This window comes from Podarcis melisellensis (assembly GCF_964234715.1).
Source record: "Podarcis melisellensis genome assembly, chromosome: 2".
Classification (NCBI taxonomy): Eukaryota; Metazoa; Chordata; class Lepidosauria; order Squamata; family Lacertidae; genus Podarcis; species Podarcis melisellensis.
In genome coordinates, this window is record NC_138529.1 from 43,680,691 (window position 1) to 43,705,499 (window position 24,809).

A 24,809-nucleotide genomic window follows, 5' to 3' on the forward strand; every position below is an offset into this window, starting at 1 on the left:
TGTGGCAATGACTCACCTGCTGGGAGGTCAGGTAAGCGCTTGTGTCTCATCACACTGTCTACTACTGGCTCCAGGGCCTTTCCAGTGGTGTCACCCTCACTGTGAAGCACCTTGTAAAATAAGGCCTCCCTCCCTTCTGATATTAGGATCTATGCAAAAACAACAACCCAAAATACCTTTAAAAGAGCAACACACAAATGTATTAGGACAGTAGTTCCCAACTGGTGGTCTGTGGACTCAGGAGGTCTGCATAACCCACCCAGGGGGTCCGTGGCATCATTCACAATACAAAAACTACCACAGAGGTATCAAAAAGTTCAAAAGTCAATGGGTTGGCTTTTCAAAAACAAGGGGTCTGCAGTAATTAGCTAATTGGGAATCACTGCATTAGGATGCTGAGGTGATACATATGAACTGGTTTAGAGTGGTTGGTTGCAAGGGCTCATCTGTTGGTAGATTAATTTAGGTAAAGGTAAAGGTACCCCTGCCCGTTCGGGCCAGTCTTGCCAGACTCTAGGGTTGTGCGCTCATCTCACTTAAGAGGCCGGGAAGCCAGCGCTGTCCGCAGACACTTCCGGGTCACGTGGCCAGCGTGACAAGCTGCATCTGGCGAGCCATCGCAGCACACGGAAACGCCGTTTACCTTCCCGCTGGTAAGCGGTCCCTATTTATCTACTTGCACCCGGGGGTGCTTTCGATCTGCTAGGTTGGCAGGCACTGGGACCAAACGACGGGAGCGCACCCCGCCGCGGGGATTCGAACCGCAGACCTGACGATCGGCAAGTCCTAGGTGCTGAGGTTTTACCCACAGCGCCACCCGCGTCCCAATAGATTAATTTTAAAACAGCATAATTTTAAATTTCTTAACAGGATTATCCAAATCCAGGGGAAGTGAGATGTATTTGAGTCCCGTTGATTTCAGTGGTAATCCTTTGGAAAAACTGAGTGTTCTTAAAGAAAAAAACGTTATTTTTCTGATAACACCTTTTTGTCCTTCTCTCCATGCTTTTGTGCTCTTTGTAGGGAACCCGGACTGCACCCTCTGGCCATGGCTCCATCTACATCCCTATAATTAGTGGGATGTCTGGAAAAGGGCACCTTCCATGTGCACAGCTGTATGCATGTAGGTGTTCAACCTGATGTCTATGCTCCCAGTTGTGTTGGTGCTCCTTTTCAGTTGGCCCACTGAATGTGTGGTTGTCAGGAGCATGGACAGTGGTGTCATTGCCCTGGGACTGGACCCTGCCATTTTCTTCAGGGTATGAGAGTCAGAGCTCTAAAAGGGGGAATTGCATAAAGGCTCAGCCCCAGAAAGCAGGTTGTATAAGATGAACCTGTGGTACCAGTGTCCCTCTAGGCCAGCCTTTCTCAACACGTGGGTCCCCAGATGTTGTTGAACTACAACTCCTATCACCCCTAGCTAGCAAGGCCAGAGCTCAGGGATGATGGGAGTTGTAGTCCAACAACATCTGGGGACCCATAGGTTGAGAACCTCTGGTTTAGTGCAAGGATGTTACATTGCAGTCCTCTGACTCAGAGGACAGAAGACCCAAGATATTCAGAGTCTCCCCCACTTCATCAGAGTGAGATTGCTGGTGTGTGCTGGGCCGTTTTAACTGAAGAGGCACTTTTCAGCAAGGGCAGAACTTAACAATTGAGATATAACTACTGCTGCTATGGAAGGCTCAGTCCAAAGCTCACTGTTGCTAAAGCAACATCAGAACTACCTCACCTTGAGCAGGGTGTGGTGATGCTCTCTTCCCTGTTCCCTTCCTGGGTGTAGACTAAATGAATGGAACACCTGAAGAGAAATTACTCAAGCAGTCACCTACCAATCTGACTGCAGAAAAAGCTGCAACCAATTTCCCCATCCTGAATTTGTGATGAACTCACAATTAAGAGAGCAGGACTCATTGCCCACAGCAGATAATGCTATGAAGACATTTCAGGAACAAGAACAACAAGAAAAAACCCAAGATTTCATGGCGAGCAGATCAGTGAATTAATATAACAAAATAACATTATGGCAGTGAAATGCACCTATTGGTTCCACCCAGGCAAAAACGGGAAATTGATTTTCATCCTTGCCTCAGGATATATTTCTTCTTGCCAGCCAAGAAAGCATTGAGGTCAAAATGGAAACACTTTTGCCAATAATTTAAAGAAAAAATAGTGTAAAGTAATTCCCTCGCAGGAGATATTGCAGCTTCATTTGTAGAAAGTTTCAAATGAAGGAAATGGAAAACTCAACTTAGAAGGTTACAAGGCTATTAGATGCCAGTGAGTTTTGGGAACTAGTATGAGACGTGGGTGGCGCTGTGGGTTAAATCACAGAGCCTAGGACTTGCCGATCAGAAGGTCGGCGATTCGAATCCCTGCGACGGGGTGAGCTCCCATTGCTCGGTCCCTGCTCCTGCCAACCTAGCAGTTCAAAAGCAGTTCAAATAGGTACTGCTCCAGCGGGAAGGTAAACGGCTTAGTCATGCTGGCCACATGACCTGGAAGCTATACGCCGGCTCCCTCGGCCAATAAAGCCAGATGAGCACCGCAACCCCAGAGTCAGTCACGACTGGACCTAATGGTCAGGGGTCCCTTTACCTTTACCTTTACTATGAGACAATAGAGTCTATTGTCCTAGACAAAGAGATTGATCACTAACTCTTCAAGAGGCAACTATTCCACAGTATGAGTAGAATTTTAATTTTTATTATGGATCCTTTTCTATCAAGGATTCAGGTCTTGTTTTGGCATGGAAACTGCCTTGGTCTCCTGGGGGATAATCTTTGCCAGGAAAGGGGCAAACCCAGGGGAAATACCATCAAAGGAACAATGGCAAGAGAAGTTGATTAACTATGCAGAATTGGCAAAGTTAACAGATAAACTGCATGAAAAAGACAATAGTGATTTTGAAAAAGAATGGGAACCTTTTACATCATATTTGCAGAAACAACAACAAAAAAATAGTCATTGGCAGGATTTAAATAAACATTTGCAATTTTATTTATAAAAAAAAAGGAAACCTAATAGCAGGACAATATAGAAGTATATATAAACAGCAGAATGTAACATGAGATGTAATAAACCAGGGATGGAAGTTGAGGGAAGTCAGTGGGGAAGGGGGAAATTGAAATTTGAATGTAATGTAATGATTACAGATATTGTTAAAGAAAAGAGAAGAAAAACCCAATAAAGATTTTTTTTTTAAAAAAAGGAAAGGGGCAAACCCTGTTGATTCTCTTAGATCTCTCAATGACTCCTGAATCCTGATACCCTTGAACATGACACAGTGGCGTAGCATGGGTTGTCAGCACCCGGGGCAAGGCAAGTAATTTGCGCCCCCTAACCCATGGATTTGCGCCCCCTAACCCGTGGATTTGTGCTCCCTAACCCTAACCCCCAGATGTTGCGCCCGGTGCGGCCAGCCCCCCCTGCACCCCCCACGCTACGCCACTGACATGACATCTTCTGGGAGAGGTGGCGGAATGCTCACTCAGTGCCTGGATGCCAAGATGGAGATACTTTTGAAGGGTTTATCTGCCCAGGTAAGTGGCATTCAGCTTGTTCCAGAGGGGTTGCACTCACCCTAAAGGATCAGGGTAACCATCTGTTCAATTTTTTGGCTGGAGGTTCAGCAACGTAGGCTGGTATGCCAAGTGCAGCCTTGCCTCAGTTATCCATACATTTGTGTGATCATATGGGCCTGCCTTTGAAATAATTCAGAATATGAGTGCAAGATTGCTAAAGGGGACTGGGTGATTTGAGCACATCATACCAGTATTTCATTGTATTCACAAGCAGGACCTGAGTGGAACTCTCCCCTGTGATTTTCTGCAGCTGGTATTCTGAGGCATGCATAATGCCTCTGACATTAGATTCAAAGCACCATTTATAAAGTGTGTGCTCTGCCACTGAGTTTATAGCTCTTCTTGCTATGTGTTCCAGAGTATTCAACTTTCTGAGCATAAATATTTTCCATGCTACAAGACACAAATTGTCCTAACAAATTAGTCTCAGGGAGAGGATTACCAAATTGTATAACCATTTCCCCACCACCTCACCAGATTCAATGGTGCTTGAAAACTCCTCTAACCTTTTCAGATTCCAAGCTTAACATGCAAACACTCCAGATCTTCACAAAAGTCAGCTTAAGGAAACCATTTATTATTTATGAACCTTCAGGTCATGCATGAACTTTCTTGATGTCCAATGGATCTTTTTGGAGATTTCTTGGTTGTTGTCATATTAAAATTTATTTGGTTTTTCTTAGCGTGTGAGGGAGAGTGCAGATTCAGACATAATTAGGAAAATCTTCTTTAAAAGTCTGTCGCCTCCTCTTCCAGCAGACTCTTGACATTTTCCCTAATGTCATTCACAATGGTGATATTTACATTGTATGTCTTAGGGACGCATTTGGTTATTCCTTCTCAGTCCATGTTTTGAGGTTAGAAACTACCTTATACTAAATGCAGTCTGTAACCAAATGCAGAGCATCACAAATAGAACATTCAGGCCTGGGTGACTGTACAAGAAAACTGAGAGAAGATTTGGGGTATAATATACAGTTTGCAGCATGGGAAAAACTATGGAGAGAGGATCTGAAATTTACAGTGTGTTATACATTGAAAGAAAATTATATGAAAATGATGTACTGCTGGTATGTAACCCCCAGTAAATTAGCAAAAATGTACAGGACAAGCTCCAATGTTTGTTGGAAATGTAAGGAGAAGGAGGGCACCTTTTCCCATAAGTGGTGGAATTGTAAAGTGATCAAGGAATTCTGGGAAATGATATACAATGAGTTGAAGAAAATGTTTAAAATAATCTTTGTTAAAAAAACCAGAAACCTTTTTTTGTTATGCATTGTAGGTGCAGAGATACCGAAGGAACTGAAAAGTCTGCTTATGTACACTACAACAGCTGCAAGGATGCTGCTTGGCCAGAGTTGAAAGATGGTTAGATACCTACGAGGACAGACTGGCAGATGAAATTATTGGACTATGCAGAGATGTCAAGATTAACCGGGAAAATCAGAAATCAGAAGGATCAAAACTTCAACAGAGAATGGGACAAATATAGATAGTATCTGAAAGACCACTGTAAACATTTGAACTTTTTGGCAGGCTTTAAATAATTTACAATGATACATCGACTTTGGATATAATGGACAGGGCTGCCTTTACCCAGGGTGCAAGGGGTGCGGGGCACCCGGGTGCCGAATTCTGGGGGGGCACCAGGCTCCTGCCGCTGAACCCGCTTAAGCTCTTAACTATCCACCTGTTATGAAATAATAATTTTGATCAAGCTAGAAAAACAAAATACATATATACCTAGGTATTACCGAAATGTATACCTACTGTTTCACTAAAAGACTTTCGACTTTGTGCGCTCATTTACCAAAGATGAGCCATGCCAGCGGCAGTGCTTGTCATTCACAAGGCTAAACTAAATTTGGGGGAGCTGGGCGGATCTTTGCACATATGCTAAAGACAACACTTATAATGTAGGACTGTAAACTAGATGTACATATAATATGCAGTTGGAAAACTTACTTAAAGAACCCATGGAGGGGAGGAGGGAAGTCTTAGGGTTCGAAAGAATCTTGTATATAATTCAAATATTTGGAAGAATATTATTTCTGTGAATGAACTTGTAAAATCATTCATATATATATATATATATATATATATATATATATATATGTATCCTGCCAAACTAGCAGTTCGAAAGCATGTCAAAGTGCAAGTAGATAAATAGGTACCGCTCTGGCAGGAAGGTAAACGGCGTTTCCATGCGCTGCTCTGGTTCTCCAGAAGCGGCTTAGTCATGCTGGCTACATGACCCGGAAGCTGTACGCCGGCTCCCTCAGCCAGTAAAGTGAGATGAGCGCCGCAACCCCAGAGTCAATCACGACTAGACCTAATGGTCAGGGGTCCCTTTACCTTTATATATATATATATTTGAGAGAAGAAATCCAGTACTGAAACATCCATTGAGGAATCATTCAGGGGCAAGTTAAGGGTCAGCCAATTAGTATTTCCCCCCAATAACACTATAATTTAACATGGAATTTCATCCTGCCTTCTAATAACAATATTCAACAGCTTCATGTGCAGCTGGTTTTGAGCACCTCAACACTTGGAGCTACTTTAAAGCTTCTAAAGTTCAGATAAATGGATCTTCTAAGTAGGAGTCTAAAAACACCTGGACTTTTTTCTTCTGCTCAGGCAAATCGACAGTGACAGTGGAGTAGGCGATTGCGGCGCAGGGGGAGGGGACTTTGGTAGTGATAATAATCAACTTGGTGGCATGACTGTGGAGAGCTGGAATGGCCCTTGAGAGGAATCAGAATACTTTTTTCTGAGTTAAGATGCTAAACAAACCAACAAATCCATTACTTTGAAATAATATCATATTGCTCAGCATTATAGAAGCAAGGCATCTTCGTTTTACTGTCTGTTTTTATCATCCGTTGTGCCACTGTTAAAAAGCAATAGTTTTATAAGCTGTAGGAGCCAATCTGCTGTTGTCTGTCTGTATATTCCTGAAAACTTTACATGGTCTGACAGAGAAAATTCACTGTTGGCAGAGGAAACAAGCTGAAAGTATGTCCAGTTCTTATAAAACACTGACAACCTCACAATGCACCAAGCAATAAAAAGAATAGATTTTCTATCCTCTGCTTAAAGTGGTAGAATAAAAGGGAGCTGGAGTAAAAGGGGAAACTTTTTTAAGGGCCATGGATGCATCAGAGTTAAACTGGGTCACTCTGCAATGCAACGTAGATTTTTACCGCATATAAATTTAGCAGCTTTCTTTGGCATTAGGTGTGCGCCAGCAGCATTTTTCTGTTATCTCAAGTTCAGAGCAGCTCCATGGAGGTACTATGAAATTTGATCCAGGTATCGTAAATTGTAGTAGTTAGAAGAGGAACTGTTGTCAATTATAAAAGACAGGTTGGTTGATGTTGCACCTAGAGTAATACCTGGGAAATGTTAACTGAATCTGAAATTGGAGAGATGCAAGTAGTTTTCCTGCTTGTTTTTCAAATGCATGAGTGAGCACTCTCTCCTTAGATGCATGTTAAAAAAGAAAAAAAAGAAAAGAAAAGCTCGCGAAGGCAAGGGATTCCAGCATCTTTTTTCTGGAAGGCTAATGAATATTAAGTTCTCTTTAGGAGCTTCACAGATATGTATTTCCACGGGAAAATCAGGGATTTGTGTGCAGTTAGGAGCAAACTTTCACCAGAGATGTGTCGCTGCCTCTGAAAACAGGAGCTTCAGTCACATTCCTGCCTTCTCTCTTCCCTGCTAACAATACCTCACCATATTGTGTGCTTTGCTACCCTGCTTCACTTCCTTGGTTGCTGCTTGGGGAGAGAGGCTGTCCCACATATGTTTTTTACTAATTACTTGAAATATACTCAGAGTCGAGAGTGGATTTCATGCTTTTTATTCAGCTCATAGTGGTGAGGAGGAATGGAAGTTTTGCCAAAATGTCTGCTTTATATACATTATTTACACAATGGGCCCCACGTGACTGGTTAATTCTGGGATTCTCCTGTAAGCCAATCAGGTTGCAGATTCACTTCCACCTGGAGCTGGATTGGGTGGCTCCTGTGGACCAATCAGGCTGCTGCATTCAGAATCCTATTGTTCTAGGACCAATCAGACTGCTGCATTTTGGATCCTATTGTTCTAGGACCAATCAGACTGCTGCATTCTGAATCCTATTGTTCTAGGACAAATCAGACTGCTGCATTTTGGATTCTATTCAACTCTGTACATAACATTATTGCAGAGGGGAGGAGGAGTTGATTTGGGGTTGCTACTGTCAAATTCATGCCATACATTTAAAGCACATGGCTTCCCCCCAGAGAATCCTGGGAACTGTATCTCCCACTTCACCCCAATTGCTAGCATAGGTGCCAACTCCTTGGGGCCCTGGAGCACCCACAAAATTCCCCATGAACAGGCCAGGCACCCACAAATTTTGGTGCCAGGGCCATGCACGCTGCATGAGTACCCATGGCCCCGGGCACCCAAGTCATGGGGCCAAGTTGGTACTCCTGATTCCTAGCATAGTTCCCAGGATTCATGTGGTGAAGTCACATGCTTTTAATGTGCATTAGGTAAAGGTAAAGGGACCCCTGACCATTAGGTCCAGTCATGACTGACTCTGGGGTTGCAGCACTCATCTCGCTTTATTGGCCGAGGGAGCCGGAGTACAGCTTCCGGGTCGTGTGGCCAGCATGACTAAGCCGCTTCTGGCGGACCAGAGCAGCACACGAAAACGCCATTTACCTTCCCGCAGGAGCGGTACCTATTTATCTACTTGCACTTTGATGTGCTTTTGAATTGCTAGGTTGGCAGGAGCAGGGACCGAGCAACAGGAGCTCACCCCGTCGCGGGGATTCGAACCGCCGACCTTCTGATCGGCAAGTCCTAGGCTCTATGGTTTAACCCACAGCGCCACCCTTAGATACGCTTTTAATATATGGTGTGGATCTGTATGCTGGCGGCTGCCTGTCTCACCTAGCATTTAGTGCCGGTCTGATGAGCGCTCCAGGAATTGCACTTGGAGAAATCTGATTTGACAACTAAATTCAGAGCGCTTACCTCAACTGTAAGTCATCAGCTGGTGACTAAATACACAAACACATGTTTTGACACAACCATACTACAGCTATTTTGCAGCCTCTGCTTTTAAGTGTGTGCTCCTTTTCATATTGTTTCCTCATTCCCCTTCAGAACCCATTTGATACCAAAACGGGAATGTGGTGAATGTGCCAGTGTGGTGTACTGGTTTAGGTATTGGACTAGGACCTGAGAGACCAGGGTTCAAATCCCTACTCAGGCATGGAGCTCACTGTGTGGTCTTGGGCCAGTTCCCTTCTCTCTCTTAGCCTAGCCTACCACACAAGCCTGTGGTGATGATAAAGTGAGAGCGAGAACCATAGATATCATCTTGAGTTCCTTAGAAGAGAGGTGGGATATAAATGCTATATTATTATGAATAATAATAATAATTTTAAACCCAAATGAATATTAACTCACCAAAAATTTGGAATAAATACAGCAATCCTGTTCCAAAGCAGATCTTAACATGAATTTTCATGTGCAAGCTCACTGCTGAATTTTCTTTCTCAGAGGCAAGGTTCAGGTTGGTTTCTATGCTATTTAAAACTCCACAATTTTCCTCTTTGACTGAAACTGTGTTTCTTCAGAGCTTCCCATTCAGAATTGCTTCAGAGTCAAGTAGAAGCTCTTTATCTCATGATCTCTTGTTTGCAATTCAGCAGGATGCTGGCTTAATTACAGAATGTGATGGTGGCTGAGTTTACAGCCCACCAGATGGTTATGTCAGTTGTTAAAAGCGCAAGATACCCACCCATCCATTGGAATGTTGTCACAGCTCTCCTACGCTGGATTGGCATTAGTTAAGATGGCTGCTTTGTTTAGCAGTGAATGAAGTTAAAGAAAGATGGTGAGGTTTGCTGCACTTTTGTAGATGCCAAATGTGTAACAACATGGAGGACGCCATAGGTTGTGTGGTTTCAGCTCCCTTAGGAAAGCTGGAATTTAGATGAAGCTACTTGGAAAAAATTGCAACACTGAGGCAAGGTGTAAAATAAAGGTTAAAGGAATAGCCTGTATTGCCAGTACAATTTGCAAAAAGGTGGCTTCTTGTAAAGGACAAGGCAATTTATACCTGGTGCTGGACTTGCCGCACTAGACATCCTATTCCCTTTTAAAATGTGTTGTTTTTATTTTGATTATGTATTTTGTGGTTTTATATTCTGATTTTATTCTGTGAACCACCTTGAGACCTGTGGGTGTAGGGTGGTATATAAATTCAATAAATAAATAAAATAATAGAAAAGTGAAAATTAAATCACGTGCACAAGTGGAAGCATGAAATCTGAAAACATAGCACTGTAGGAAGTCCTGCATGACCATTTGCGGGAAGACCATTGGCCTTCCACTCATGGTTTTTTGTTAACTCCCTGCTTTTTCTGCATTGTTTCTCTTCTCCTGCTTCCTAGATTTGATGCTGGCTTTTTCTTTGTTAGCATGAAAGTCAAAACCTGCTCAGATATTGCATGATGGGCTATAATTTAATATGGTATTTAACCTTTTAAATGTGCTTATCCTTTTCTCTTTTTTTTTTTTGTCTACCGTTAAGTCATTTCACAGTTGAGTTGCAGTAGTCAGCAAATGAACCCATTCACAATATCCACATGGATATCACTGAAATAAAACCAGCTATGAATATCAACCAGCTACTTCTTCTTCTGCCTTCATAAAACCTTCTATATTGGGGTGATGTACAGGGATGCAAGATTTAGGCTGGGTTCTCTGCACGGCGTTGTGACTCTTGTCTATTTCTCGACTACTCCCCATGCTTGTCGAGACAGTAAGCTCTTCTGTGCAATGCCTTTTTTATTATAAGTGCTCTCATATTTGCATAGATGGCATTATGTCAACATTATACACAAAAGTGTATATAAAAACCCACCTCTGGGATCCCCACTCTTGTATGCTAACAGTGCAATCCTACATATTTCTGTTCAGAAGTAAATCTTGCTGAGTGCAATAGGACTTAACTTTTAAGTGGGTATAGCTTTGCAGCCTTGGAAAACTAAAACCAAAGCAGGACTGTGCATTAGTAGGTGGCTTAGTGTCCAGAGACTCTCACTGAATTCTATGCAGCAAAACAAATAGGCTGCAAATGGCAACAATATTGGGAGGTAAATTAGGTTCATTGGGTACAGATTTAGCTCACATTCCAATAAAATTATTGGGAACACATTCTTTAATTTTTTTAATCCTTTAATTTTGCTTCCAGGGCATTTTGAGATGTATTTTCAACAAACATGGAAGATGCTGCGCCAAACAGCTAGAAACTGTTTTTAAAAAAGAAAAGAAAATTAATGCAGCCCTTGGATCACCTTGCAAAACTGCAGGTAGTTGACCAGTGTTCTGGAGGTACATGCATTAGACTTATTGCAGAAGTCTAATGCATGTACCTCCATCCTCATCCATGCACTGGTGTGGACGGTGCAAACCAGGGATACTGGCTCCAAATTGTGGCACAGCCATAATTCTCTCTCACTGTTCATTTTTGCATTGAGATGGAGAAATGAACTTGCTTGGAAAAAATATGGGTTTGTTTCCACTGATATAAGTGGACTTATATATATATAAGGTCAGTGGCAGAGAAAGAGAGAGACAGATTAAGAGTGAATCAAATAATGAAATCCAAGCTTCAATTCTGCTCCAATTTAAGCTGTAAAAAAATTCACCAGTTGGAGACAATCCTCAAGGTTGTATATATAGGAAATCCAGCAAGAGAAATGTATGCAATTTGGCCTTTTACATATAGTCATATTGAAGAAGTGTGCATGTACATGAAAGCTTATACCCAGAACAAACTTGGTCTCTAATTTTGGGGACAATTTTAATTTTTTTATTTATTTATTTCAACTGCGTCAGAGCAACACAGCTACCTACCTGTACCTTGGAAATATTTTATACTGAAAGGCGAGGTATGAGTCAATAATAAAAGCAAATATTCTTTTACATTTTCTTTATTTATATTTTTTTTAGTTTAAGAATTACACACTAGCCAACATTATTATATATTTACATGCTGAAACTGGCTGTAGTAAGTTTAGATTCAAGAAAATATCTCTTATGTGCTACTCAATTTACAATCATCATTTGACTACCTCCATGATCCCAGAGGTTAGCAGTCCTTTTGAGAAAAACATGAAAATCTGATGCAATGATATCCACTAGTATTTTGCATTTTCTAGCCATTGGAAAATGTGCATTATGTGCATATTAGAAAGGCTACAAGGTCATTAGTAAGGCTGATGATTACTACATTATGAAGTAAATAGTACTAAGTAAAAAAAGAGAGAGAGAGAGAGAGAAGAACGGTGCAAAGACAGTACTAACAGAACCATTTAAACACCCATGCAAATTAAAATGTGAAAACTCAAAACATAGTCAACTTGATAGAATTTTTGGATGTTTTAAATGCCCGTGTTAACTAACTCAAACTGTACAATGAACCTTAAATATATTTTCAGGTGAAATTTTCTATAAATGGCATTAACAATGAAAACATATAAAATGCTGATAAACTTGAATTAGATAACTTTGAGAGATGTGTGAAGCATTAAGAAAATAATTTAAACTAACTCTCCAACTAATATCGAACTGCAGCTAAGGTTGCCACCATTTCAAAATAATAGTAATAACAAATTCATCATCAGAGCACTTACAGAAATAATTTGACACATAAGATATGTGTTGTATATAACCTGCAAAGATAATGAATTCCAATGTATCAATTAATTAAAATGGATAGAGATGCTATCTGTATAAGCTAAAATATGGTAGTGATTAATTAACATTCCATTTATTCCTCAAAAATTCAGACAAATGTTTCCTAGTGCATTTTGTTAAACTTTACCTTTGGTGTTAAGCAGTGTCTTGATAGTGTTCCCTTTAAATAAATTTCTAAAGTAAAGATTCTTTGGCATGGGGGGGCTGGAGTAGGGCTAGGTTGGTAAGGAAGAGACTACTATACACTGACAAATATGCCTTTCTGAAGACATTTACCTTCATGAAACAATGTCTAGAGGCCTGACCTTCATTTGTACTCAAGGGGAATGACGCAAAGAGCATGTGGGGTTCTGATATGCACATGGAACTCTAAATGTGCACGACCCTGCTTTGGTGTTTGGTACGGAGGCACCAGGCCCATGGTGAACTCATTGGTAGAGGACGATCACACAGGCACAGTTCTTCTGTTCTAAGTCCACCTACTATAGCATGCACTGTCCATCTGCATTGCCCATTGTGCAGACCGCTCGCCTTTTAATTCTTCCATAACTGGAAACATGAGCTTTGCTCCTCTGTCATGATGGCAAAAAGCCACTATGTTCTAAAAGGTAGAGAATTTTTAAAGGAGCCCATCATAACACACAGGTCAGGTCTCCTCTCTCTACCCATAGGTATGCTCATTCAACTACATGATTTCATGTTGCCTGGGGTCTACTTTATAGCATGCTGATTAGCCCAAGGGTTAACTCAGAGCTGCCCATTAAAATGGAGTTGCACCAGCCCTATTCTCTCAAGATCATAGCTTTAGTGCAAGTGAACATCAAAGCACGTCTTTCTGTTGCCGTGTCTACAAAATTCCGCTATGGATCTCCAATCTTAGAAGGAGCACTGCGCCAGCAGTTACTGCCCAGTCTCTTTAGTGTTGAGAAAGCTGAAATATCAATCACTCAATATGTGCAGGTATTTACGAGATGCTAATGCAAATAGGGCATGCGCACATGTACATCAGAGCCACTGGATGGGGTTGCTAACTGAAAACTCTCAGTCGCTTGACTTCTCTCTGCATTATGTCAATGATCCAGCTAATGGTCTGTGCATTGACTGTTATAAAGTTGCACTTCCCACAGATTTGTGTGTTAAAATTCTTTTCTGGAATCCAAGTCTTATGCAAAAGGGTGTTTAAATTATTCTGCTAGAGAACTGCAAATATTGTACTTGGTTTTTTTAAAAAAATCACTGAACAATTACTGTTTCTATTGACTGCTCATTTACAGCTTATTTAAATATTTACATGATTTTAGGACACTAACCTAAACCATAAATAGAATCAGCTTTTTGCCTTACATTAAGTACAAATTAGAAGTTAAAAATGTTAAGAAATCTGATAATATTTACACATGTTCGGTTTTAATTATGATTGCTCACTTTGTATGTTCTATGTACAGATAGCAAAATGTTATGACCACTACTTTAAAAGTATTGTACCCTGGCCTTCCTTTTCGCTTTTTTCCATATAAATATTTCATATTTTTTCCGCTCCTTCTAGGTATTAGGACTTTTTTTTTTAAGTTACTAGTGGACAATGTTTTTATTTTAAAAATGAGAAGAAACAGGCAAGCAATGTGAGAGCTAGTCTACTTTGAGATGCTAGGAGGTACAGTACTATCATAATGTCAAACTGTGAAATGCTTCGTAAGAATTATATGCATTGATCTGCTGATATAGAAATGCCCAGTTACCCTGTATAGTAAGATTTTAATTACATTAATAATTTGCTTTCTCAAGAAAATATTCACATATCATTTGAATATAGAAAGAAAACTGTTATTAGCTTATTCCTTTAAAACACCTATGTAAGAGTCTAGCCCAAATCCAGAACAACCACAAGAGCTACAGGAGGGAGGATGCCTGCCTGCATACCAAAAAAGAAAGAAAGAAAGAAAGGAAAGGAAAGGAAAGATAGGGCTCAGCAGCACCGTCTTAGTCTCAGCCTGGATCATCCACCAGGAAGGCAAGAGCAGGCAGCGCTTGCTTTTGACTCCGTGAGCCCTCTTCTCCTTTCCCATAACTGACTGGCAGTAGAAGCATCTCACCCCCTTCAGTACAGATCATCTCTTAAGTGGGGGGCAGGAGCATCAAGACAGAGTCCACGTGACCTTTTGCTTACTCCTCATTCCTGTTTCCTTCTCACTGTGTGGATGTGATATAAAGGGAGAAACCACGATCCCACAACTCTGCTGGGGTTACAAACAGTTTGATAGATCTTGGAATTTCACCGCCCCGTCCCCCCAATTCCTTTTGGCAACCTTCCTGCACCTCAATAAAGCAGATCTGTGGGCAGAAACCCATTTCCACGTGGGTCGCTCTCACTGGATTAGGATGTCTGTGTGCATATATCACGTATATTACACGCACACACACAGAGAGGAATATATATACACATATTGGCATACATGTCTATATATTCGTTGTTTGCTTGGATAATGTTTAGTGTTTTTTTCCGTCTGCTTACATTAACTTTGCTAACTATGAAATTGGAACACAGTTTCAGGTTTGCTTTTTGTTTTTTAAAAAACATTATTTCATTTGCACTGTTAATGTACATATTACCTTAACTTAAATGGGATTTGTTCCCCAGATATATCTATACTGTATATCTATCTATATATGCACTTACTCTCATATTCTCTATGCATTGTGCTTTTGTGTCTGGCAGTCCCATCCCACCCCCATATTAGAATATAAAAATTCTCAGATGTTTCCTTCAGTGCTATTATTCAAGACTTTTGTTTCCCCCTGGGGATGATAACAGAAAATATTCAGAATGACATTGCTTGGTTCTTTCTTCCCAGTCATTAAAACTGCAATAATATAGAAACATAACAATCCTTAGGCAAACACAAATATGCTGCATGATTCTTTTAGTTTGGAAAATGCATATTAGACTTACTAGTAGTCATATACAGAACATATTTACAGAGCATTGATTGCAAAGATATTGTTAAAACTGTGCCGTATTATATAGTAATTTTGCCATAAATTTCACAAAGATGAAGAGAAAACACCTTAATTGCTGGCTAGTATGCATCCTGAAACCTGAAAAGATGGAGTGATTATTATGTGGAAATATAGACCAAACAAAACTGTGAGAGAGTATATTTTAGCTCAATTCAAAGGTAACCATGTATTTAAGTTTGCTTTATGCAATGATATTATGGTCCCCCGCTTTTTAAAAGCTCAATCTAGTCTGTACACCTGTACACAGTATTTAGAATTAATTAGCTCAGAAACAGGGTAGTCTGTCTATTCCTGGAAGCATCTTTTCCTTAATAACAAAAAGGACCTCATGGAGGTGATTGTTTACTTGCTTTGTTATCCCTGTGGGTAGAATTTCATCCTCTCATTGGCAAGGTCAGATAATATTATGGCTTGTACTATAAACTTCCAAATATCTTAAAGTGCAGTACTAGGAGCTGATTTTGTAGTTTTTTTATTATAGCTGACCTGTTGAACCAATGTGAGAAAAAAAGGTATTTTCTTTGAAGGCCTATAAATCCCGTGCATTAATTACAAGGCCAATATTTTTCACACTCCTTAAACTTCATTTCTTAAAATAATAATGGGTGTTTGTACAAAGAAAATGAAAATCAGAAGAAACCATGAATACAGCATAGCTCAGCTGTCACAAAAGATGTCCTAAGCAAGGGTTGTCCAGTTGTGGATGACATCAAAAGGCAGATGATGCCCTGACTTGTGAAGTGTACTCAGCCCCAATGCACATGGAAAAACATGAGTCACGTGATCAGTATTTTTTACAAATACATCATGATGTTCGGAATTCTCAACAATCATGTATGAACACTGGGTGCTCAGTTACCCCAATTTTAAAATTCTTTACAGAGGAAATGCTCAAACACTCATAGTGCTACTAAAAAGTCAGGTGGAGAAGATACACCAATAAATAAATAAACTCTGCAGAACTGACTGGAAGATTCAACAATACTTAGTGGATTTAACTTTTTGCCTTTCTTTTGTCCCACTGTTTCAGGAACAGGGACCATATAATAGTATGAATTACTTGAAGAAAAACGGGGGAATTTCTATAGTTCATGATTTTGAGAAAAATAATTCAGCCTCTTCCACCAGAAGATGCTGGAGAATCCAGCTATTTAAAATAAATATCCCCCCCCAGTACTCCCTTAAGTATTGCGTCTAAAAAGAAACACTTCTCAAACTGAATGCAATGCACCTGGGTGAGGAAAACAACCCAACTCTTATAAGTTTCTAAGCTGTCTGTCTTTTAAAATATATATTGTCTAAACAGCAGACATGATTCTATTCCATCTATTTGATGTGGAAATGAGATACAAATCAAAACAGCAACTGAGAATCCGTAAGAGAGGTTTATACTAACAAGCAAACTGACACCAATTATTTGTATAGTCTTTACCTGTCCCTTACATTTGGAAATATTTGCCACTGTTTTCTCTCTTCCACAGGGAAGGACTGAGCACCGAGAGAAAGCCACCTATGAAGTCACTTGCTGGCCCACTTATATTTGGCACTTTACACTTTAGACATTATGCTTCATGGCACACTGTAGCACATAGTTGGGAATCTCTCAAACAACTCTAAGGGTCATTGTCACACAGCACGGTAACCACTGTGCTGCATTAACTCTTTGCAATTTATCTTCCAAATGAAATGTTTTCAAGTTTCATGAAAACTCTTCACTCACCCAACACTTCCCTTCTCTACATCAGTAACATCATCTATTTCGGAAACCTCTGATACTCATTCCGCATGGTATGACGGTAGGCACTACTTAATTTCAAGTTAATGCATTTGACAGGTAACACAGGAAGATGGTTTGGATTGCAACTATAACACTTCTCTCCATCCAGGTAATGTTGTGTATGCTCCAGATGTGAAGAGAGGCATGAGATACATTGCTCTTTGAACACAAACCTATTTTCTTGCTTCCTCTTTCTGTACTTAAACTTATGAGTGCTAAAAGGAGGGTGGAAACAACAGAATGAGGGAGTTTCAAATTCTGCCTCCAAATATCAAATGCTATTATATATTTAAAGGTCATGTTGTATACATTTGTACTGTAACTTAAATATTTCACAATTTTGCAAAGAAAACCCAAACATTACAAAACAGATTATAGAGTGGGCCAGCAACTAAGGTGTTTTAAAATAACTTTTTGTCCTGAATAGGTTTTTTTTTGTTTTCCCTAAGTCCCACATTTGGCTGTACAACCGATTTTGAAGAGAAATCCAGTTCTTGATAGCTGTGTGGCTTTATTTTGTTTTAGTTCACATAGTAAAGCCAATAGACAATATTGAAGAAGGAGAAAACAACAGGGAAGAATATGCGTGACCATCGATCTATGGCATTTACATCAGTCAAGTCAGGGATGGTAATTTTCAACTGAGAAGCACGTCTCCTTAGCCGGCTTTTCTTTTGTGCCACGTGCCGTTCCAGCGCATTGCGGCCAAAGCTGTGTCTTGGTAAGCCAGCCTTCCGGTACTGAATACTTGAGGTATCATAGGCCAGCATAGTGCTTCTGGGGTCCCCAAGGCCTATAACAGCTTCAGAGGCAGCCATCTCATTTTTTATTTCAAGCGTGCTCAACAAAATGTTTTCATGTGGATCCATCTGGAAAACACAAGAGGTTGTCTTAGAGTGTGTAACGAAACGTCAGACTCAGCCAATCATCAAGCAGGCAAGACCCAAGAAGTCCAACTCAATGTTGGCCTACAGAAGTATGCAACTTAAAGTGGCATACATACATTTACTTGTGGGTCCTGTATTTTGAAAGCACAGGCAAATACATTGTATGGCACTGTTAGTAGCCACATGTTTGTCTGGCAGATATCTCGGAAACTTGCGGCACTGCCACTATGCGTTTGCATGAAGTGCTGCACTTTGCTGGCCCAAAAGTTCTGTTCTGACAAGACTTCTCAGCATTTACAATTAGAATGAGCTCAAAAGAATGACGCAGCGATGAGATACATCAGATATAACTTCTGCACTTCATCACAGGCCTTCTGTTTGGATGCAGTGTGAAATCCATTGGAACAATTTTGGAACTCTCATATCACTAGAGTTCAAAAAGCATATTTTGATATAAAGATTAGATTCTGTGTTTAGAGAGAAAGCTGATGAGCTGTTTTACATCTGCGCTAGGACCTCTTTCAAGTTGTAATGCCCAGGATAACAGTGTTCAATTCATCGTGGAACATCTCATCAGAACAGAAGGCTGGCCATGGCATTAGGCTGTACTTCAGAGGCAAGTCTAACCAGGCATTCATTTCAGAGTATAATCACATTAAATCTCAACACTGGTTTTGAAGTGTTATTAGTAACTTTTTAAAATGTGAGAATATATAGTATACTGTAATAAAAAATAATAATGCCATGTTGTTTCTGGCATTAACTGTACAAAAGGAAAGTAGCAGAGCTCTCTGTTACTCTGAGGTAAATCTTTCACTATCTGCAATTTTTTCCTCAAAAAAGTTGCCATTTTGCTTGGCAGGAGATAAGTACCAATCCTTAATTTTAATAGCTGTTATAAACCAGTTTTCTTATCAGACAATTAAATTTAAATTGATGCTGAATATTATGTTAACACGTTTTATAGCAATTCAGTAAATTCTTTACATTTTCATTTGAAAAGTGATGTGTTTTATTGGGCTGACTTCTAATGGTGGACAGATTCCATTTTCATTACATGAACATATGTATAAATAGTTCAGAATAAAGTGCATTTTTCTACTCTTTCACTCTAGCAATTCCTTACATGATTGTGAACTCAAATGTGTCTGCAGGATTCTTGCCCCATTTCCCAGGTCCTCACTCACTTGCATTTCGGCAATAGTTCCACTTCAAAAATGCAGGCTCTCTGTTAATTTCTGCTGCTAGAGGACTTGGAGAATTTTAATTCTCGTTTGACAGTATGTATGAAAATTTTCTATGGAGAATATTTATGGCAAGGGTTTCTCAAACTTTGTTTCTTATCAAATGTTGCCTTCATTTTTTATTCTTCCAAGCATAAACTAAGGGAAAATGAGGACAACTAGATAGGTTTAGGTGGGATATAATACACACAAACAATGATATTCTGAAACTGCTAAAGAGAGCCACACATTTAAAGTAGTCTTCCACGACTGCCATTTGCTAGATCAGGAGCTGTGGGTGGGCATAAATCAAATGCGCATCTGAGTTTGGATGCTGTATGTCAACACTGCTTTACTTTCAAGGTCCATTTATTGATAAGAAATAAATAAATAACATTGCCAGCATGTAAATTTGATTCACGTGCGTTTACGGAGGAGGCCATACTTTCAACCCCATCCCCACTGTTGCCTGTTCTTCCTGCAATAATTGTCTGTGCTGCATGCTGTTTTCTGCAGAAAAATTCAAATGTGCACACAGCTACTTGAGTATACAGGTTATGTGTGATAGGCACATTACAGGTGAATACGTGCTCACACATTTGCATTTGTCTGCTAACAACCACAGACAACAGGGACAATATGGATGTACACATGTGTAATGAGTAGTTTGAAAACTGCAGCCAAAGTTTTACATATTTATAGGTTTATAGATTATCAGTGAGGATTTATTATTATTATTATTATTATTATTATTATTATTATTTAACTGATTTAACTCATTAAATGTTTATCATGATATCATATCGAAAAGTTGTTTTAAATCAAGGATTTTGAAGTAAGCTGAGTATGTTAAATTTGAAGTTGTGCTGCTAAACCCATGTGGACTTTGCTTCTTAATTTATGAACATTTAGGTTTCAACAGATCAAGGTGTAATTTAGTCAAAGTGATCCAATTTTGCTTTCCTATTAAAATCATGCGGAGTCGGGTATTGTTTGAAACCCCATATAATTTCTTTTTGAATATCTGGAATGAAATTGTAATTCAAAATCTGTTCCACTGTCACAAAATATGCCTGTTGCATAGGATATGTCTGAGCTGGAAAACATTTACGATCTAGCCTGTAACAAAAGCAACTTAATTCTGATCAGAATGCCTGGAGTAGGTTCTCTACCACTTCCCATCGAAACAAACAGCACATTATTTCTGCAGTCCCATAACAAACATTTATGTATGTATAAGCATAGCAATTTCATTTTACAAGACATTATTACTACCCCGTCACTGAATTTTGAAGTCAGTCAGCCAATCCCAAACAGGAGTAAACAGGCAAGGGTGAATATTCCGGGGCCCCCACTGTGGATAATTGCATATTTCAACATGTATTTCATGGCATCAAGCTTTATTAAAGAATTCACCATTTTGCAAACAGTAAATTCTTTATAAAGTTGTTTTTTAAAAAATCATTTTAAAGCGAAGGACATTAGTCTTGTGACACAAAAACTGCAAAACAAATACAGCATTTTCAATTACATCCAAGGTTAAAGAACAGGAGCACTGGTTAATCTGAACAGCTATACTGGGGGTGGTGGGTTGGATGGGGTGAGTCACACAAGCAGGGTAGCAAAGCTATTTTAAAGTTTCATTTTCCATTTCCAGTCAGAGTCCAGACCTCAGAAGTTAAGCCAGTCTTCAGCCTTCTACACACTTCAGGTAAAATGGAACTGTGCACTTGGCCAGAGATAAATTTGCTTGAATGTAAAATAGGGGTTGGTGTATTCTGACAAGGTCATGTTACAGAATATTGAGGGAATGAAACACTGAGAAAAAAAGTGCCTGGTAATAAATATAAATCAAATTCTCAAATGGCCAGCTTTGGAGTCTTCTATGGCTGCTGCGGAGATGCCATTAACGGTTGCTGCAATGTGAATAACTTGTCACACACCCAAAGAATTTAGGAGAAAAACAGCATATAAGCAATTTAGTATTACTCTTTTTTTCTTGTCAGATGTTTTTCTGCTGTGATCAGACTCCTTGTCTGATAACACCACAGTTTGAGAAGGCTGGAGGTCTCTACACCTTTTCCAAAGAGACATTGGAAATTACTACATAGCCATAAATTAGTAATGGATGAACCTCCCAATTGATTTACTGTATAGCAGTTAGAAAGTGATTGCACATGCTTTGGAACCATTGGAAATTGGTCTACCTTTCATTTCCGAAACAGGAAATGCAGAAGGTTACGATAAAGGATAAAAGGATGAAAAGCAAATTGACCTCATTTTTGGATCTGAAGTGAAGTTTTAGGAAGGCTACTGAGAGCACCATTGCAATACAGCAGGTTCACCCATCCCTAATGAAAATGTATGCTTATAACTATATAGAAGCTTACAATACAACAGTGAAACACATTAATTCTGCAGGGCGCCTTTTATCCAGACGGATCCCAAAGCGCTTTACAGATTTTTAGAAAGCGACATCACTTCACCAACAAGTGCAATCACCTCTCAGGCGAAATGGGGTGGCTATCTAACATCGCCAAACAACGCATTGTATTTTAGTACAGGAAATGAAGAATGCTGTAGCCAATTAAAACTATGCAGTGGGTGGGTGAGTGGTGGGAATGGTTCAGAAGGTAGAAGACAACTTAGAATACAACCAAAACTTGGACAGGAGCCTGGCATTAAGATGCCAGTTCTTGCAAAAAGTGCCGTGGGATCTTTGATTGACCACTAATGGTCCAAGATCTCACTAGTAAGTCTCTAAGGATAGAATCATTATAAAACAATAAAATATACCTTTGTTGAATACATTTCTGGACAATGATATGTGCCAATTATTCTTCTGTCCTGTAAGTTAATAAAATCAAGACCGGTTTCCATAGAGAAAAGGCAGCTGTTAGCTTTCATTAAAAATTAATGTACTATAGGCTATTATCATAAACGATGCACTTTAATTAAAAGCACAGGGCAATCTGAGCCAACAATCAGCAGAAGTATATCCTTGGTTTAGAGGTGCTGTTGTTGTCTTGGCCCTGACATTGTAGACAACACAAATTTGTAATGGAAATGTATAGCCCCCGCACACACAAAAACCTGGTCATTTTTGACCAAGAAAGGAATGATGACATGTAAACATTAGTCAGGAGAGAGGGGAACAACATGGGGATTTAAAAGGTGGTAGGGGGAAGGAAGTCTGGATGCTAATGTGGTTCTTCAGCCACATAACGGGATTCTTGATAGGGCAAGACAGACTTTATGTATAAAAAAATTCCACAGGGCAGGGAAAATAGGTAAACATATGAAAGGGGGACAAGTAACAAAAATAGAAGATGAATGGTGCAAAACATTAATTTGAACATAATAATCATGGAGGTATCAAACAATCACTTTAAATGATAACATGATTAAGTGATAAAAATAGAATTCACTGTTGGGCCTAAAATCAGCTTGCAAAATGTAGACCACAGAGCATGGGACATTGCTGACCCTCCCAGCTCAAATAGCAGATAGACCTACATGGCAGGTGATTCCCAATATCTAGAAACTCCAAAATGATGGCTCTCTATAGGTGTTGACTCTTTTATATCAGCAGCACACAAATCTAACAAATTATTTAGGTGTAAAATAATTATACCTATATAATAAAGTGACAGTTTTTATTTAGTGGTTACATTAGTAGCTTTCTTGCTTTAAAAACCAGCTTTATTCTTGAGGTGCTTCTGTAGTGCACATTTATTATTTACTATCAAACATGCATCAAACTGACACAGTAAAGCATTTCAGCCCTTCAATTCCATTGCCTGCAAGCAACTCACTTTTAAAACATGGACAAACAAAGCTGTCAATACAGTCATACTTTTTTATTATTATCTCTGATTCTGAAATCAAATGGAACGAAGAAAACAATGTGTGAGAGCACTAATGCAACATTGTCAAAATTGGCCCAGTTATTGGATGGATTGTCTTATCCATTCAGCATTTCACCCCTAACAAAGCCCTTCAGTAAAAGATCATTTCAAATCAGTATGTCTTCCTTACTGTCCTCTGCTCTACTCTTCTTTTCCATGGCCGCCCTTCCCTTTTCTCAATTTATTTAAGACTGCTCCTTCTGTCAAAACCTTCTGCTTTCCTTTCCCTGCTATCTTCTCAATTCCTTTTCTTTACCTGTGCTATATAGTCTTATTCTAGACCTACTGCACTAGGCCATTTAGCCTGTGTTGGACATGGATTGCTCAGTCAATGGCAGTCAGAGAACCTTAGGATCAAAGCAGCTCAGTCAAGGGCAGCAAGTGACTGTTCTACAACCGTCAGTCCTTCCAGCTACTCTACAGCTATCACAATATACCGTAGATTATCGGGCCTCTAATCTTGTGCACTTGACCCATTTTAAGATTGATAAATTTTCTGAGAAATTGTTTCATCGATGTACAATTTATTATATAATTTTAACAACAACTGAAATAAAGCTGACTGAGATTAGATCTGCGTTTACAAATGTGCACCAATAGGTGTGTATAATTGCAACCCACTATTTGCCCAAATGATACCACTGCTTCTGTCAAAGCATTATGCAGTTGCACTTTTCTATACTGTCTGAACTGCTACATTTAAACATTCTATTTGTGATAGCTGTATCAAAATGTATTCTCTATAAAAAGATCTTGAACAACAACAACAAAAAAGTGCTTTCTGAGAATTTTTCTGTCATGGCGAAAGCTAATTATTTAGCTCTCTGAAAGAATTGGAAGGCAGGCTTTCAGATTATGTAAGATAACTGATGTATCTAAAAACAAGCAGAAGCTGGATACACACTGTCCTTGTGCAAATTAAAGATGGCATTCTGAGATTGTTGCTATGGACAGAGAGCTTTACACAGCTGACTTGACCTTTTTTCTGATGTCACCAGGAATAGCACTACAGACTGTATGGAGAAGCTACCTTGTGACCTTTTCTGTAAGAGGCCACAGGCAAAGTCTGCTGCCACCACTGCCTCACATTACCTTCAGAGCAAATTCTTACATAATGCTAATGGAGAGATGGAAAACAATGGCGTGTACACTGCTGGTTTATAGAAAATTCTTACACAACAGCAATGCATAGTTATAAATAGTTGCTTTTAGGCACTTTCTTTTTTAAAAAAATACAAATTCAATGTGGAAAATATGGATCAAAGTAGTCATTTATTGCAGACTGCTTTAATTTTGGCAACTCTCTAAACCTGCAAAGTATGCAATATAGATTTTGACCACATTCTAAACCAGAGCTGGCTAACCTATAGCCCTGCAGATATTGTTGGACAACAATGCCCATTATCCATGACTGTTTGCCATGCTTGTTGAAGCTGATAGGAGCTGGAGTCTAACAGCATCTGGAGGGTTACAGGTTTTTCATCCCTGTTTTGAACTGTAGCTTAACCATAAATATTTACATGGTGGAAAGTCATGTATACTTAAGCATATCAAAGCTTCATGATATCCTAAACAGTAGGAATAACTTAAGATAAAGGCAAACACTTAGCAGGATTCAACTAATGAGTGCTATCAGCAGGAAC

At 39.5% G+C, this 24,809-nt stretch overlaps 2 protein-coding genes across 8 annotated transcripts in view; one reads left to right on the plus strand and one right to left on the minus strand.

Moving 5' to 3' along the window:
* PTTG1 (PTTG1 regulator of sister chromatid separation, securin) overlaps positions 1 to 20,588 on the plus strand; it is a 290,197-nt gene extending 269,609 nt beyond the window's left edge. The window contains exon 7 of the mRNA XM_081899223.1: positions 20,578 to 20,588. The gene's annotated coding sequence lies outside the window, so the exon portion shown is untranslated. The remainder of the gene's footprint in view (positions 1 to 20,577) is intronic.
* The window catches only part of GABRB2 (gamma-aminobutyric acid type A receptor subunit beta2), a 114,446-nt gene continuing 104,547 nt past the window's right edge, over positions 14,911 to 24,809 (minus strand). For 5 of the 7 annotated variants that reach the window (XM_081899158.1, XM_081899156.1, XM_081899161.1 and 2 more), the window contains 2 exons: positions 22,055 to 22,105; positions 14,911 to 18,017 (listed from right to left, as the gene is read on the minus strand). In XM_081899158.1, coding sequence (XP_081755284.1) covers positions 17,670 to 18,017; positions 22,055 to 22,105 — 399 coding nt within the window. In that variant the 3' untranslated portion in view covers positions 14,911 to 17,669. The remainder of the gene's footprint in view (positions 18,018 to 22,054; positions 22,106 to 24,809) is intronic. The other 2 variants (XM_081899160.1, XM_081899162.1) reach the window with 1 other exon arrangement.